The sequence below is a fragment of the Pinus tabuliformis genome, chromosome 4_2, assembly GCF_031772625.1.
Source record: "Pinus tabuliformis cultivar Carrire ecotype Pingquan chromosome 4_2, CPIR1, whole genome shotgun sequence".
Classification (NCBI taxonomy): Eukaryota; Viridiplantae; Streptophyta; class Pinopsida; order Pinales; family Pinaceae; genus Pinus; species Pinus tabuliformis.
The window spans coordinates 503,542,649-503,558,355 of NC_142304.1; the positions used below are offsets into that span (position 1 = coordinate 503,542,649).

Here is a 15,707-nt window from a genome sequence, read left to right on the forward strand (position 1 = left end):
TTGGTCAATTAAATATCGCTGCCACTAACATGTAAATTTCTCAGGTTTGGCAGCAATTGCATATTCTTGTATCTCTTAATTTTCATAATTATCATTGTCACCTTCATTGTCTCGAATTGACATATTCATTAAATGCACAGTGGTGGAGTTTATCTGATTGCAGATTCTTGCAATTCGTAATTCTCGTTATCATTCCAAATGTTAGAAAAAATTGTACTTATTAAATATGTAGGACCTTAATCAACATAAAGCAGAGTTAAAAATATATATTCATTAAATGTAGAGTGTTGGAGTTTGTGTGATTCATAAATTTTATTTTTACCAGTATAAAATTATTGACGAGAAGTGGAATTTATGAATCGAGATTTTTGTATGGATACAATTCTGTATCATGGATGGTGAAAAAGTTGCAAAATTTTAATAGTTAGAATATTTTTCTGAAACGGATTATAAGTGATAAAATAATTAAAAATATAGATAATAAAAAATAATATTTAAATTATTAACAAAAAAATATCATTAGTTAAGTTTGGAATTTGATGTTTTTGTTGTTTTTATTTTTTTTAACTTCTAGTAGGAAAAAATTGTCCGTTTTGAATTATATTAAAACAGTGCATATATATGATGACATAAACAACATCATAGTTCTGATATGATACCCATTATCTAGTTGATCAGGAAACTAAATATATACTCCATACATCAGCATCTACCATTTTCTAGATCATGAAACGGAATATATACTTCTTCTTACAACAACATCTGCCATTTTCTATATATTTCTCTGATTGTCAAGATGAAGAAAACAATAATACACATATTTTCTAGAACTTGTTCCATATACAACAATCTATATAGTGATCTATCATTTGTCTTTTTTATACAAGACCATGTACAAAACATCTACAAAAAAGTAATACAAAAAATTGTTTCAAGTACTTATGAAGACAAGGACTGCAAATCTCTATCCTGGCATGTCAAAGCTTCATGCTTCTATCATTGTTGTCCCCATTTTTATCTCGATGTGCATACCTTCTTTTGTGGCCATTAGTCCCTTTTTTGACATTTCATCTGTGTTCTTGTTGTAAGCTCTGCTGATGTGTTGTATGGAAGATTGTTGAAGAGTGTTCCATAGGCTTTGAATGCGGTTCAACCAGCCTTGTAGGGAGTTTTGTTGGATATTATTCTTCCCCAAAATGTGATCTACAATACATCTGGAATCTCCATAGATTTGTATTTGTGGGATATCCAAAAATTTGGTAATCCATAGTAGTCCCCACAAGGCAATTGCTTCGGCTTTCATACTTGTCCCCTCTCCCACATTCCAATGTATCTAGTATTCTTGATCTTCCGTAACCTTTAACCAAATTCCACATCGGCATCTCCCTCCTTGTGATGCCCCATCAAAAAAACCAGTCGGGTAGTTGATATCCTATACCATCCCTTTATCTTCCTTCTCTTTTGGCATCCAAAATCAACCTTGTAGTTGATATCCTATACCATCCCTTTATCTTCCTTCTCTTTTTGCTTGGTGCCAGCTCCCTGATCCGATTTGGTCCACTGTTCTATGTACTCACAAATCAAGTCTTCTCTCCCATCTTCTAATTCCAAGGATCAAGGGGTTCCAGCCTTTCCAGATCTAGAATTTGATATTAGACAACATTAATTTTTATTTTTTAAAACGTTTTTGCATGTACAACATTGTTTTGTTTTATTTTTTAAGAACACATTTAAATGTGAAACATTGTTTTGTTTTTGAATGTACTCCATTGCTAAATTGATGAATATATCGAAATGTGTTGTATCTTATTTATGCTTGTTTTGTTTTGTGTCAAATCGTAAACCCAAGCGAGGCAACAAAAGAAGTCAATCCAACGCCTTTCATGGGGAGAATTCATATGAGCTGAATCCCAACAACCTCCGCATAGGAGTTTACAAAGGAACCTATAAATTCCTGTGTTTGAAATTAGAATATTGGAAATTATCAGAGAATATTTATAAACAAAAGAAGAACGGGAAATTATCGAAGAATATTTGTAAACAAAAGCAGAACCCAAAACCAGAATTAATTGATGTAGAAACTGATGAAAAAGTTCAGGAATTAATAAAAAAAATAGAGCTAGATAAAGCAAAGCTAGAGAAATCTTTGTTCTTTGCGGAATTTGAGAAACAAATGCAGGACCCAGAAATGGTTGCACGAATAGAAAGTGTAATAGCGAGAGACCCACATTATTCAAAATTACAACTGGTTCTCTATGGCCTTGGGAAAATCGGTTCTCTCAACAGCCATTCATCGATGCAGTTAGCCTTCGCGATTCTATTGAGAGAGAGATTTCAATGGGTCAATGACATCGAGGTGTTCGATCCGTTCATTTCTGCAGCGGAGCGAATGGCTATAAATGCCTTGGACTGCACTTGTCTCTCTTTTAACGAAAGAGCAGAACGTACAGTGGAGAGACCCACCCTATTTTTCATGCCTCGCTGCCCCCATTTTTTATATGACAATGTATTGGAGGCAAACTGGACTGACACCAATTTGAATAAGATTATTATGCTGGGCAACAGTTTTAAAAGGTACAAGGAAGATGGTACAGTGTACAAACGTAGTAATAAAATAAAGGTTGTTGTAGAAGCTGGTCGTCTGTTGGATGAAATACTGCTGCCCCCAACAGCTACCGTCCCAGTTTCACCGCAAAGACGTCATGATCGTTCTATTTATCCTGATCCAGTATATAAGGGAGCATTTAATGATTTAAGTTGGCTTTTCTTTGATATTAACCATTTCATATTTTAATTTGTCATTTCATTTTGCTGAGACGATTTCCCTACATGAAGCATCAGCTATTAATTATTCTCCATGTTGTTTGGAAATTGAAGCTGTTATTAAACACGCGATTTAGTGTAGAATAAACCAATATAAGTTTGTAATATTATTTATATAATTTATTTATAGAAAATATGAATATGGTTTATAGAAAATATAAATTATATAAATATTATTTATAGAAATAATTATTGTCACAATGTGATCTTGGACCATGATTGACTTTTATATCGAGACAATCTTTGTTATAATGTGGCACTGAACTATGGTTGACTATGATTGATTTTCATATTTAGATAATGTTTGTCACAATGCGACATTTGACCATGGTTGGTTGTCATTGACCATGGTTGACCATGATTGATATTATAAACCCATGGGAATAATAAACCCAAGGGATTAATACTAAAACCCTAAGGGACTATGAACCCAAGGGATTAATATTATAAAACCAAGGTATGTAAACCCCAAGATAAATATTGTAAACACTAAAATGAATATGGTTGACCATGGTTGATTTTCATATAGAGATAATCCTTGTCACAATGCGACGTTGGACCATGGTTGACCATGCTCAACCATGGTTGATTTTCAGGTCAAGGTAAACTTTGTTAGAATGTGAAGTTCGACCATGGTTGACCATGAATGATCATGGATGACCTTGTTTAACTTTATAATACATGGTTGACTATGATTGACCAAGACTGATCATGGTTGACCATGGATGACCATGGTTGATCAAGGTTGACCATGTTTAACTTTATAAAACATGGTTGACCATAGTTGACCAAAGTTGACCATGTTTGACCATGGATGGACGTGTTTGATCAAGGTTGACCATGATTAAGCATGGGTGACCATGATTATCGTATTGAGACAATCTTTGTCATAATGCGACATTGGGGCATCGTTAAGACAATGATTGATTTTCATTTTGAGAGAATCTTTGTCAGAATGTGACATTGGAACATGGTTGACCATGATTTAACCATTCTTGACCACAATTGATTTTATAAAACATGGTTAAGCATAGTTGAATAATATTAAACCCTAAGTTAAATATTATAAACAATAAAATAAACATGGCTAACCATAGTTAATTTTCATATTGAGACAATCCTTGTCACAATGTGATGTTGGACCATGCTTGACCATGCTAGATTTTCAAATCCAAAGAATCTTTTCACAATGCAACATTGGACCATGGTTGACCATGGTTTATTCTTATTGTGAGGCAATATTTATCACAGTGCGACATTTGACTATGGTTGACCATGAAGGATTTTAAGATTGAGACAATATTTGTCACAATGCAACGTTAGACCATGATTGACCATGGTAGATTTCCATATTAAGGCAATATTTGTCTCAATGTGACATTTAACCATGGTTTGCCAAGATATTGATATTATAAACCTAAGAAAATAATAAATCGAATGAACTAATAATAAAACCCCGAGAGATTGTGAACCCAAGAGAATAATGTCAAACCCAAGGGACTAATATTATAAATCCAAGGTATATAAACCCTAATATAAATACTATAAACACTAAAATAAACATGGTTGACCATGGTTGATTTTCACATAGAGACAATCCTTGTCACAATGTTATGTTAGACCATGGTTGAACATGATTCCATTTCAAATCAAGAGAATCATTCTCATAATGCAACATTGGACCATGGTTTTCCATGGTTGATTCTCATATTGAGACAATATTTGTCACACTCCGATGTTGTATCATGGTTGACCATGATTAAATTTATAAAACATGGTAAACAATGGTTGTCCATGTATGACCATCATTGACTATGGTTGACCATGGTAGACCATAATTGACCATGATTGATATTATATACCCAAGGAAATAATAAATCGTATGGATTAATACTAAATAGGAAAGGTATATAAACCTAAGAGAATAATATTTAACCTTAGGAATATGGACCCTTATATCAATAAACCCAAGTGATTGATATTATAAAACCAAGAGAATAATAAACCCAAGGCATATAAACCCTAACATAAATATTATAGACATTCTAATAAACATCGTTAACCATGGTTGATTTCCATATTGAGACAATCATTATCACAATGTGACATCAGACCATGGTTGACCATGATTGATTTTCATATCGAGAAAATATTTGTCACCGTGAAAACGTTGGACCATGGTTGACCATGCTTGATTTTCATATTGAGACAATCTTTATCATAATGTGACATTCGGCCATGGGTGACCAAGATTGATATTATAAACCCAAAGAAATAATAAACCCAACTGATTCATATTATAACCCTAAGGGACTAATAAAGCGAAGGGATTAATACTAAAACCCCAATGGAGTAATATTAAACATGGTTAACCATGCTTGATTTTCATAGTGAGACAAATATTATCACAATGTGACGTTGGACCATGGTTGGCCATGGTTGACCATAGTTTATTTTCATATTGAGACAATCTTTGTCACAATATAACATTGGACCATGGTTTATCATTGTCGATTTTCATATTGAGACAATCTTTGTCACAATATAATGTTGGACCATGGTTTAACATTGTCAATTTTCACATTGAGACAATGTTAGTCACAATGCGGTGTTCACCCATGGTTGACAATGATTGACCATCGTTGACCGTGTTTGATTCTATAAAATATGGTTTACCATGATCGACCATGGTTGTCCACGGTTCACCATGATGAACTATGGTTGACCATGGTTGATTTTCATATCGAGACAATCTTTGTCACAATATGACGATGGACATGTTAGACCATGTTCAATTTTCATAACGAGACAATCTTTGTCACAAATGCAACGTTTGACCATGGTTGAAAATTTTTGACCATAGTTGACCATGTCCGAGTCTATAAAACATGGTTGACCATGATTGCCCATGATTTTCATATGGAGACAATTTTTCCCACAATGTGACATCCGGCCATGGTTGACCATGGTTGGCAATGATTGACCATGATTGACCATGATTGATATTAAAAACCCAAGGGAATAATAAACCTAAAGGATTATGAAGCAAAGGGAATAATATTAAACCCAAAGGACTAATATTACAAACTCAAGGTATATAAACCCTAAAATAAATATTATAAGCACTAAAATAAACATGGTTGACCATGGCTGATTTTCATATTGACACAATCCTTCTCACAATGTGACGTTCGATGATGGTTGACCATGATTGGCTGTGATTAATGATGGTTGACCATGATTTATATTAGAAACCTAAGGGAATAATAAATCCAAGGGATTGATATTATAAACCCAAGGGAATAATAAACCTAAGGCATTAATAATAAAACCCAAAGGGATTATGAACCCAAGGGATTAATATTAGAAACCCAAAGTATATAAACCCTAAGATAAATATTATAAACATTAAAATCAACATGGTTGACCATGGTTGATGATGGTTGATTTTCATATTGAGACAATCCTTGTCACAATGTGACGTTGGACCATGGTTTATTTTCATATTAAGGAAATCTTTGTCACAGTGTGATGTTGGACCATGGTTGACCATGGTCAAGCAAGATTCGTTTTCAAATCGAGATAACCATTGTTACAATGTGACATTGGACCATGATTGATGATGGTTGATTTTCTTAATTAGAAAATATTTGTTACAATGCGATGTTGGACCATGGTTGAGCATGATTGAATTTATAAAACATGGTAGAAAATGGTTGACCATGGATGACAATGATTGACCATGGTATACCATAGCTGACCATGATTGACAGTATAACCCAAAGGAATAATAAAACGTATGGATTAATACTAAATATGCAAGGGTCTATAAACCCAAGGGAAAAATATTGAACACCAGGAATATGAACCCTTAGATCAATAAACCCAAGGGATTGATATTATAAACCCAAGAGAATAATAAACCCAATGTATATAAACCCTAACATAAATATTATAAACTCTAAAATAAACATCGTTGACCATGGTTGATCTCCATATTAAAACAATCCTTGTCATAATGCAATGTTGGACCATGGTTGACTATAATTGACAATGATTGATCAAGATTGATTTTCATAACATTATGAGTTTATAACCCACTAAGAATTAATGTTAAAGCAAATTTGGTAAAAAGTTTTCGAATATGTGAAGATTGAATTTTATAACATTATGAGTTTATTGGTTCTTATATAAAAACTGGTGACGAAAAATTCATTATTATTGACTAAATTAAACAATTAGAATGACCAAACTGGGTGAACCATGTATATCTGTGTCTCTCTTGTTTTATGCATTTTCTATGTTTATATTTCTACAATATTTTATGTGTTCCATTGCTCTGTAGTATATAATTTTCTAAAGTTTAGAAACATGCCAAGTTTCTTGAGAAAATTGAGGGAGTGAATGAGCTCATGGGCTAGAATGATGTCATCGAGGATTTTCCTTACTTCGACATAGCCAAATTGTTTAGGGAGATGAGAAGGTGTGGGAGGGGTTTGAGTCTGCTGGCTATGATTTTGGATGTTAATATGTAGATGACATTTTATAAGACTATATGTTTGTCATTACCTCGGAAGGCCACATTTTCTTCCTTAGGGATGAGCGTAAGGAAGGTGTCATTGAGGGCATGGAGAATGGATCTTGTAGTTATGGATTCTTCCATAATTTCATGGGCCTCATTACCAAGAAAGTTTAAACATTTCTTTAAGAAGGATACGATAAATACGTCTAGTCCCAGGGCCTTATTATCCACCATTTGAGAAAGGGCTTCTTGGACTTCAACCTCTAAGATGGGTCTCATGAGATCTTTATTGTGATCATTAGTGAGAGAAATTACTTCCCTTCTATGAATAGGTAGCTCTTGGAGCAAGCTGGAGAAGTGGTTTACCATCTCTTGCTGAATCTCCTCCTGTGTCTCCACAATGGTGCCTGATTCCTTTATGAAGACGAATATCCTCTTTCCAGCTCTATGCTAGATAGTAGATTTGTGGAAGAAGGAGGTATTACATTCTCCTTCTTTGAGCTAATGGATTTTGGATTTTTATTTCCAGTAGATTTATTCCTGCATAAGCCAAAAGCCCAAAGGGTGCTTCAATGTGATTCTAGATTAGTTTATCAAAATCTTTAAACATGTATAGCTTTAGAAATATGCTCTGTTTATTGAGAAATTTTAAGGAGTGATGAGCTCATGGGGTAGAATGATGTCTTCAAGGATTTCCCTTACTTCAACATAGCTAGATTGTTTAGGGGAGATGAGAAGGGGGGGAAGGGTTTGAGTTTGTTGGCTATGATTTTGGATGTTAATTTGTAGATGACATTGCATAAGAATAGGTTTTAAATTACCTGGAAAAGCAGAAATTTCTTCCTTAGGGATGAGGGTAAGGAAGGTATCCTTGAGGGCATGGAGAATGGATATTGTAGTTATGGATTCTTCCATATATTCATGGACCTCATTACCAATAAACTTACGACATTTCTTGAAGAAGGATATTGTAAATCCATCTAGTCTCTAGGCCTTACTACCCACTATTTGAGAAAGGGCTTCTTGGACTTCAGCTTTTGAGATGGGTATCATGAGAACTGCATTGTGATCATCAGTAACTAGTCGAGAGATGTTGGCTGTAATTTGAGAGATTTCTTCCCTTTTCTAAATAGAAGGCTCTTGGAGCATGCTGGAGAAGTGGTTTACCAGCTCTTGCTCAATCTCCTCCTGCATCTCCATAATGGTGCATGATTCCTTTATGAGGAGGGAGATCGTGTTGTTTGCTTTATGCTAGATAGTAGATTTGTGAATGGAGGAGGTATTACATTCTCCTTCTTTGAGTGAGTGGATTCTAGATTTTTGTTTCCAATAGATTTATTCCTTATTATATCATTCCTCACGTTGTTCAGAGAGGTGGGCTTCCTGAGCATTAGTGGCTTCAGAGAATCCTTGGAGAAATATTTCCTATTGTAGAGAAGCCATGGGTTTTTCAAGAGCATTTTCCTCCTAATTTTTTATGAACTCATCTTTGTTCCATTTCCAGATGTGGAGCTTGATTTATTTGAGTTTCACAGAAGACAAACATTTTTGAGCCCTCAAAGTGGATCATCCCTTTCTAGTAGCCTTTAATTTTAGGGATGAGGTTGGGGTCAGTGAGCCATAACTGCTCGAACCTAAAGGGTTCCCTCATAAGTTTTTTGTGGGTTCTCCGAGAGAGGGTAATGGGCCAGTGGTCTAAGGCAGAGGAGGGGATAATAACAACAAAGAGCTAATGTCTTGAGACCAGGATATCCTTGGAGACTAGGAATATTTCATTGTAGGTGGAAATTTGGGTTGGCCCACCTCATTTGTTATTCCGCGTATAGAGGCCATTGGTGGTTTTGACATCAACTAGGTCGGAGACTTCAATGAAAGTTGAGAAAATATTCAAGTCTTGATCTAGCTATCTACGCCCTCCTGAAGAGATGTGATAATGTGGAAGTCTCCTCCTATGATCCAATTCGAGGGTTTGAGATGATTCTTAAGGGAGGATAGGTGCTCAAGAATTGCCTGCTTTTTGGAAGGGGCTTGAGGTTCGTATACATTAAAGATAATACCTCGAAGTTTAGTTCCTAATAGGTGGAAAGATAAGGAAGGAACAATGGGGTAAAGAGAGTGGGGTTCCACACCTATAATGATAGGGTTCCGGGAAATACCGAGGCCTCCAAAAGCACCTTCTGTGTCCATTGCCAAGCATTTCACCTATCTCCATGTCTTGGATATTATGGCTGCAAAATCTGTACTTGTGCATTTTGTTTCTTTGATGAGCAACATGAAAGGAATTTCCTATTGTATATTCCTATGGAGAAGATGATTCTTCAAGGGTTTTTTCAAGGCTTTGATATTCCATGAGATAATCTTCATGAGAAGAGATTTTTTTGGGTGGATTAAATCTATGAGATTTTCTTGTATTAGCAAGATTCCACCAGTTTGTGCCCAAGGTTGTCTAGCCTTTGTAGCGTATATTTCCTCCCTCGTTTCTTGAAATTATTGCCACTCTTCTTTCCATCCTTGTTGGTAATAGTTTGCACTCTCAGCTGCAATTTTTCTTTTTCTTTCTAGAGGGGTACTTCTAGGAGGTGGATCTTCTTGTTAGGTATTGATTTGGTTACATTCTGAGACCAAAAAACTTCCATAACAATGTGGTCAAGTCCTCCTAGGTTAACAAAATCTCGTCTCCTGTCACAGGAGCATCCTCTTCCTGAGGTTGCAGGTATTTTGGGTCTAGGATGTCCATGGGATCTAGTCCTATTCCTTTTCCTAGGGCCACCTGTAGCTCTTCCATCGTGGTGATTCTCTCTGTTGCTTGTCGAGTGGTGTTGTCAATATTGTCTTATGTGAGGTTCTGAAGCACCTTGAATCTGTTGCTAGAAGAGGGTTGGATGGTTTACATGGGTTGCCTTTTTTCTTTGTGTGCCTTTATTTGGTGTGGATTTTGGTGAAACCTTCCCCATTTTTCAAACTGGTGGCGTTGGCTTTCGACTTGGGATCATTGAGGGGAAAATCCTTGAAGAGGTGGCCATGATTGTGGCATTTTCTGCATTTGAATGACACATGTTCATAATCTAGAATTTGTAATGAGTCCCAATCTTCATATTCTAGAGCTATGACTTCTAGTAGGGAACCTAATATGTCCATATAAACAAACATTCATATGTATGGAGCGTAACATCCTTGGCAGTTTGGTTAGAGAGGAAAACAAACTTTCCTAGGTTATTACAAATGTCACAGAGGGTGTGAGGGTCCTAGTATTCATAGGGGAGGGAGTAGAGGCAAACCTAGACGAGATCCCAGGAGAAATCCTCCTTCTCTAAGATGAAGCAAGGATTCCATTGCCTCATATAAAGCCTAACAAAGGGGAGAAAGTAGGGCCCCCCTTCCAGAACTGACTTAAGGTTATCTTGGTGGGTGAAGAGAATAATTAAGAAACTCTTGGAGCCTAGTTTTACATCATATTGAGCTTTTGGATTCCACTTGAAGGAAATCCATTAGAGGATGGTTTTTTTAGTGGGCCAAACCACTATGAATTTCCTTATTAATGCATTGTCCTGCATGAAATGGATATTATTTTTTATACTACCTAGGGGAATATGCAGCCTAGGAATCCTCTCTGACTTAGCTTTGCAAGTATTCATTTCCCTTTGTTCTATTTTTAGGTTATCAAGGAATTCCAGCATGATTGCATCAAGAGATTCGTTATTTCGTAGTTAATCCTTGGAAGCATTCAGAGTGAGTTCATAGGGGCATAGATAAGGGGTTACGATAGCCAATCCTAGATTCCAGGGATTGGACAAGCCTGTGGCTCCCCCCCCCCAACTTTTTCTATGATCGTTGTGTTTAGTCACAACCAAATTTAGGGGCCTCGAGAGGGTATGGAAGTAGTAACAAAAATGAAGGGGGGATTAGACGACATCGAAGTGAGGGGAGCGCAACGCAACAGTCGCTAGATAGGGTGATCCACATTTAAATATGAACACAATAAATTACAGATATAACCATAAATACATAGATGCAATATAAATAATACTTCATTTCATTAATATCAAATATTGAAATATGCTTACAAACAGAATGGAAATAAGACTAGCTCGAGCGATGGTAACTTATCTCTTAGAAGAGATGTGGAAAATACACACCTTTGAACTATGTTAAAATTAGGCTCAAGGGCCTATTTATTATTGAAAAACATGAGAAAACCCTAATCCGAAGAGATGTAACGCCAAGAGTTCGTGGGCCCTATTGGGGTTAGTTGGGCAACCAACTTCCCAAGGTCATAACTTGGTCATATTATCTTTGTTTGGCACATATGATACCTTGTTGGAAGTTTCTCTCTGAGTACTAAAATATTTTCTGCATGCCCCTTCCTTTCGGTATGGGCTTGCAACACACCTAAAAAAAACACCACTTAGGATGTCAAAATTGCTTTGAAAGTTTAGGACCTAAAAAACTGCTAAAAATAGTAATCGCTTGAAAAAAACAAGGAAACAAATGAAACTGACTAGAGGTCTAGGTGGGATAGGTGGATGGCCACCAATATCCACCTAGATCATAGGGTTCTATTAGGCATAATATTTTAGATGTAACAAGTAGCAATTGGAATGTTAAACCCCAATATTATAAACCCAATATTTTTTTCCATTAATATTATAAATCCTGAAATTAAACTTCATTTTTTCATGTTAGAGTGCAACATCAAATAAATTACAATGTAACATAACAATATGACAATGATTGTTAAATTGATCATGGCATTGAGATAATGTTTGTCATAGTGTGACGATGGATATACTTTTGTATCATTCCAATATCACAATAATCAAACCTAATATTAAACCAAATATTATAACCCCTAACATTTTAAAAACCAATATTATAAACCCTAATCTTGTATTTCCATTAATATTAAACATCAAAAATACATTTTTATATGCACTCATGTGTGCATTCAATGGAATCTACCTAGAACCCACAAGAGGAAAAAATAACATATAGTTCCTAATGTATAGAAAAATATTTCCTGCAATAGTTAATGGTCCACAAAAATGTCTTATACAGAAACAACTATCCATATGTTCATACTATGTTCAAGAAGCACCATAATATATAATCTAATGGCTAATAGAATAAGGAAATAAAGAAAAAATAATAATGTTTCTGACAACAGAAAATAAAATATGTACAACAATATCATAGTTGTGTGAGATTAGCCATGATCATTAGGAACTGGTTCCTCCACAAAAGGATGATAGAAGAAATGATGAGAAGCGGGACCACCCAACTCTATTACTTTCCAAAGCCCTTGATCTAGGAGAAAGCCCTCTTTAGAAAGCATGTTAGTAACATTGTTTCGTTCCCTGTAAACATGGTTAATGGACAAGGAAACAAAAGCATAATTTAGGTGATAGATACCCAAAGTGAGTTGAAGAAGCTTATCTTGAGAGAGTTTCATGTGAAGTCCTATTTAGGACACTGAGGATACTAGAAGACTTTGACATGGATTAAAAAATTCTACTATTGGTTAACTTTGAAGAGAGAGGTGGTCGAATTTGTTTCGAGGTGCTTGATTGTTAGCAAGTGAAATATGAATGCAAGCATCCAACTGGTCTATCACAAACTATTATGATCCAAAAATGGAAATGAGAGGTCATTTCCATGGAATTCATTACAAGATTACCAAGGACATCGATACAACATGACTCCATCATGGTTTTCATTGATAGGTTGTGCAAGGTATCTCACTTCATTGTAGTGAAGTCTACTAATTCAACTAGTGAGGAAGCTCAGATCTTCATCAGGAAGATAGTGACGTTGCATGGAGTTCCCAAGAAGATTATATTAGATATAGATGCCAAGTTCACTTCCAAGTTTTCGAAGGAGTTGTTTGTAGGCCCGTGGACATAGTTAGATTTTAGTAGAGCTTATCATCTGTAGATGGATGGGTAGACAGAAAGGGTTAACATGATTCTTGAGGATATGTTGAGGATGTACGTCATGCATCACCAGTGGAAGTGGGAGGAGTATCTTACACTGGTGGATGTTTATTATAGCAATGGGTATCAGGAATCCTTGAAGATGAGTCCATTTGAAGCTCTCTATGGGTGGAGTTGTAATACTCCTATCAGTTGCAGTGATCTAGTGAACAGGGTGTTGATTGGATTGGATATGTTGGTAGAGATGGAACATGAGATGTAGGTTATTAAAAGGAATTTAAAGTTAGCACATCATAACAAGAAGAGTTATGTGGATTAGCATAGAGCATTCAAGGATTTTCAAGTTTGGGAGCATGTGTGCTTACAGATCAATCCTAAAAGGAGCTCCTTGAGGATTAGGTCATGTGGCAAGTTGGCACCTTGGTATTGTGGACCTTTTGAGATCCTTGAGAGGATTGGACTAGTGGCATATAGACTTGCACTACCACCATCAATCATATTCCATGATGTTTTCCATTTTTCATTTCTTAAGAGATATGTAGAGGATGATGATCATGAGATTGATTGGTTTGCATTGCAAGTGGAACTAGAGGTAGAGTTCTAGCCAAAGCCACAATGCATATTCAACAGAAATAGATCATGTTCTAGAACCGATCCATAGAGCAATTTAAAGTGTAGTGGAAGCATTGTGGGCTCAATGAAGCTACATGGGAGATGGATGATCAAATGTGGGCATTGTATCCTTCCTTATTTTCCAGTTGAGTGTATGTGTTTGGTATATACATTTATATATGCATGTGTAATTTAAATACTATAATGAACTATGTTATAAAGCTCCAATAAGAAGTATGTTATAAGTATTTCATCGAGTTGTGTTATCAAGCTCCAATAAGTAGTATGATGGTCATAATTTTCAGCAATTTGTAATTGTAAATTTTACATCAAGTTGTGTTATAAAGCTCCAATATCTAGTATGATGGTTATATTTTCATTATATTGGTCATTGTAAATATTGCATTGAGCTATGTTATAAATATCCATAACCAGTATGTTTTGATGGTCATAAATGTCAGAAAACACCAAGGACAATGCTCCCCCAAGGGGGAGTGGTTTGTAGCAGCCCTGGGTTGATTTTCCATGTAAATAAATTAATAAAAATTCATGGGACACATATTCCAAGTTGAATGAGGGGATAAACATTATAGTGGGCATCACTTATGGTTTATTAATGGCTATGGAAATTGGCATAGGCGTTGGAAAAGGGAAAATCCAATAAATGGAAATTAATTAAAGAAATTAAGGAAAATAGGAGAATGGGAAGATGAAGAGACAAGAATATCCGTGCAAGTGAAAATGAAGGAAATTGAAGGAAAAATAAAAGGAATAGGAAAAAAAAGGAGAGGGGGATATTCTATGCCTCTCTTGGCTACTCTTGGTTACTCTTAGCAATCATAGCTACTCTTTGTTACACTCTTACACACTTAGAGCATTATTGGAGCATTCTAACATTCACTTTCACATTGAGGCATTCTCACTTGGACTTGGAGAGAAGGCACTTGGATAGAAGAAAGCAAACTAATTTCATGACATTGAAGAAGAAGGTTGGAAAAGTAGCTATAGCAGGAGAAAAATAGGTTTCATGTGTGATTTCATTAATGGTATTTGTATGCATGGTGCATGCATTTGGTTATTTGGTTAATTTGTTTTCATTGGCATGGGATTTGCGTGGATTGATAGTGGTTTCAACCTTTCCTTTCCATTTCCTGGATAACCATGATGTAGTGGGATTCTCTACTTGATTAAGGTATGGATGGCTTGTAAAATTTGGATCCTAGTAGAGGTGATATCGGGAAAATTTGCAAGGGTTGAGGGTGGAGATGGTGTTTCTCCTAGAACTCTTTATGTATGGGTGGAGATAGGAAAATTCCTTTGGGTATGGTGAAGAAATTTGAAGGTATCCAAGCTTATTTTGGTATTAGTGATTTCTAGATCAGTTGAGGTAAAATCACTATGGTTGGGGGATGATGTGGTGTAGCCTTTGGATTCCCTACCTAGTTTTGTTTTACTTTATCCCATGTGATTCCACATTCATGCTTGCAATATGGCATATGGGTGATTGGCTGAAAGAAAGATCTTGTTCAACCCAATCTATGGTCGAGTGGTTTGTGGAAGTCCTTGACAAGGTTTCATTTAGGCATATGTTATTATGTGTTATTTCTTATTGATATAAATGAGCAACTATTGGTTATTTTGTTTACTTTATGATTGTTTGTCTTGAATTCATTCCAGTCAAATTTTGGTTATAAGCATGCAATATTATTATTATATAATGTGCTCTTGTTATATATCTTTCTTATGGCTTGATAAGTTATTGAATGGTTATATGAATGCGTGAGATAACTAGTGTTTGATGTAGCTAGCTTGAGAGGGAA

At 35.6% G+C, this 15,707-nt stretch overlaps 1 protein-coding gene across 1 annotated transcript; it reads left to right on the forward strand.

Annotated features, from left to right (window-relative positions):
• Positions 1–2,188: 2,188 nt before the first annotated feature.
• LOC149170201 (protein SENSITIVITY TO RED LIGHT REDUCED 1-like) lies at positions 2,189–2,794 on the forward strand. Its single transcript, XM_089425475.1, has one exon. The coding sequence runs from the start codon at positions 2,189–2,191 to the stop codon at positions 2,792–2,794; it is 606 nt and encodes a 201-aa protein (XP_089281601.1).
• The last annotated feature ends 12,913 nt before the right edge of the window (positions 2,795–15,707 follow it).

Coding starts and splice junctions, on each gene's coding strand:
- LOC149170201 (XM_089425475.1), top strand. CDS start 2,189: ATGGTTGCACGAATAGAAAGTGTAATAGCGAGAGACCCACATTATTCA.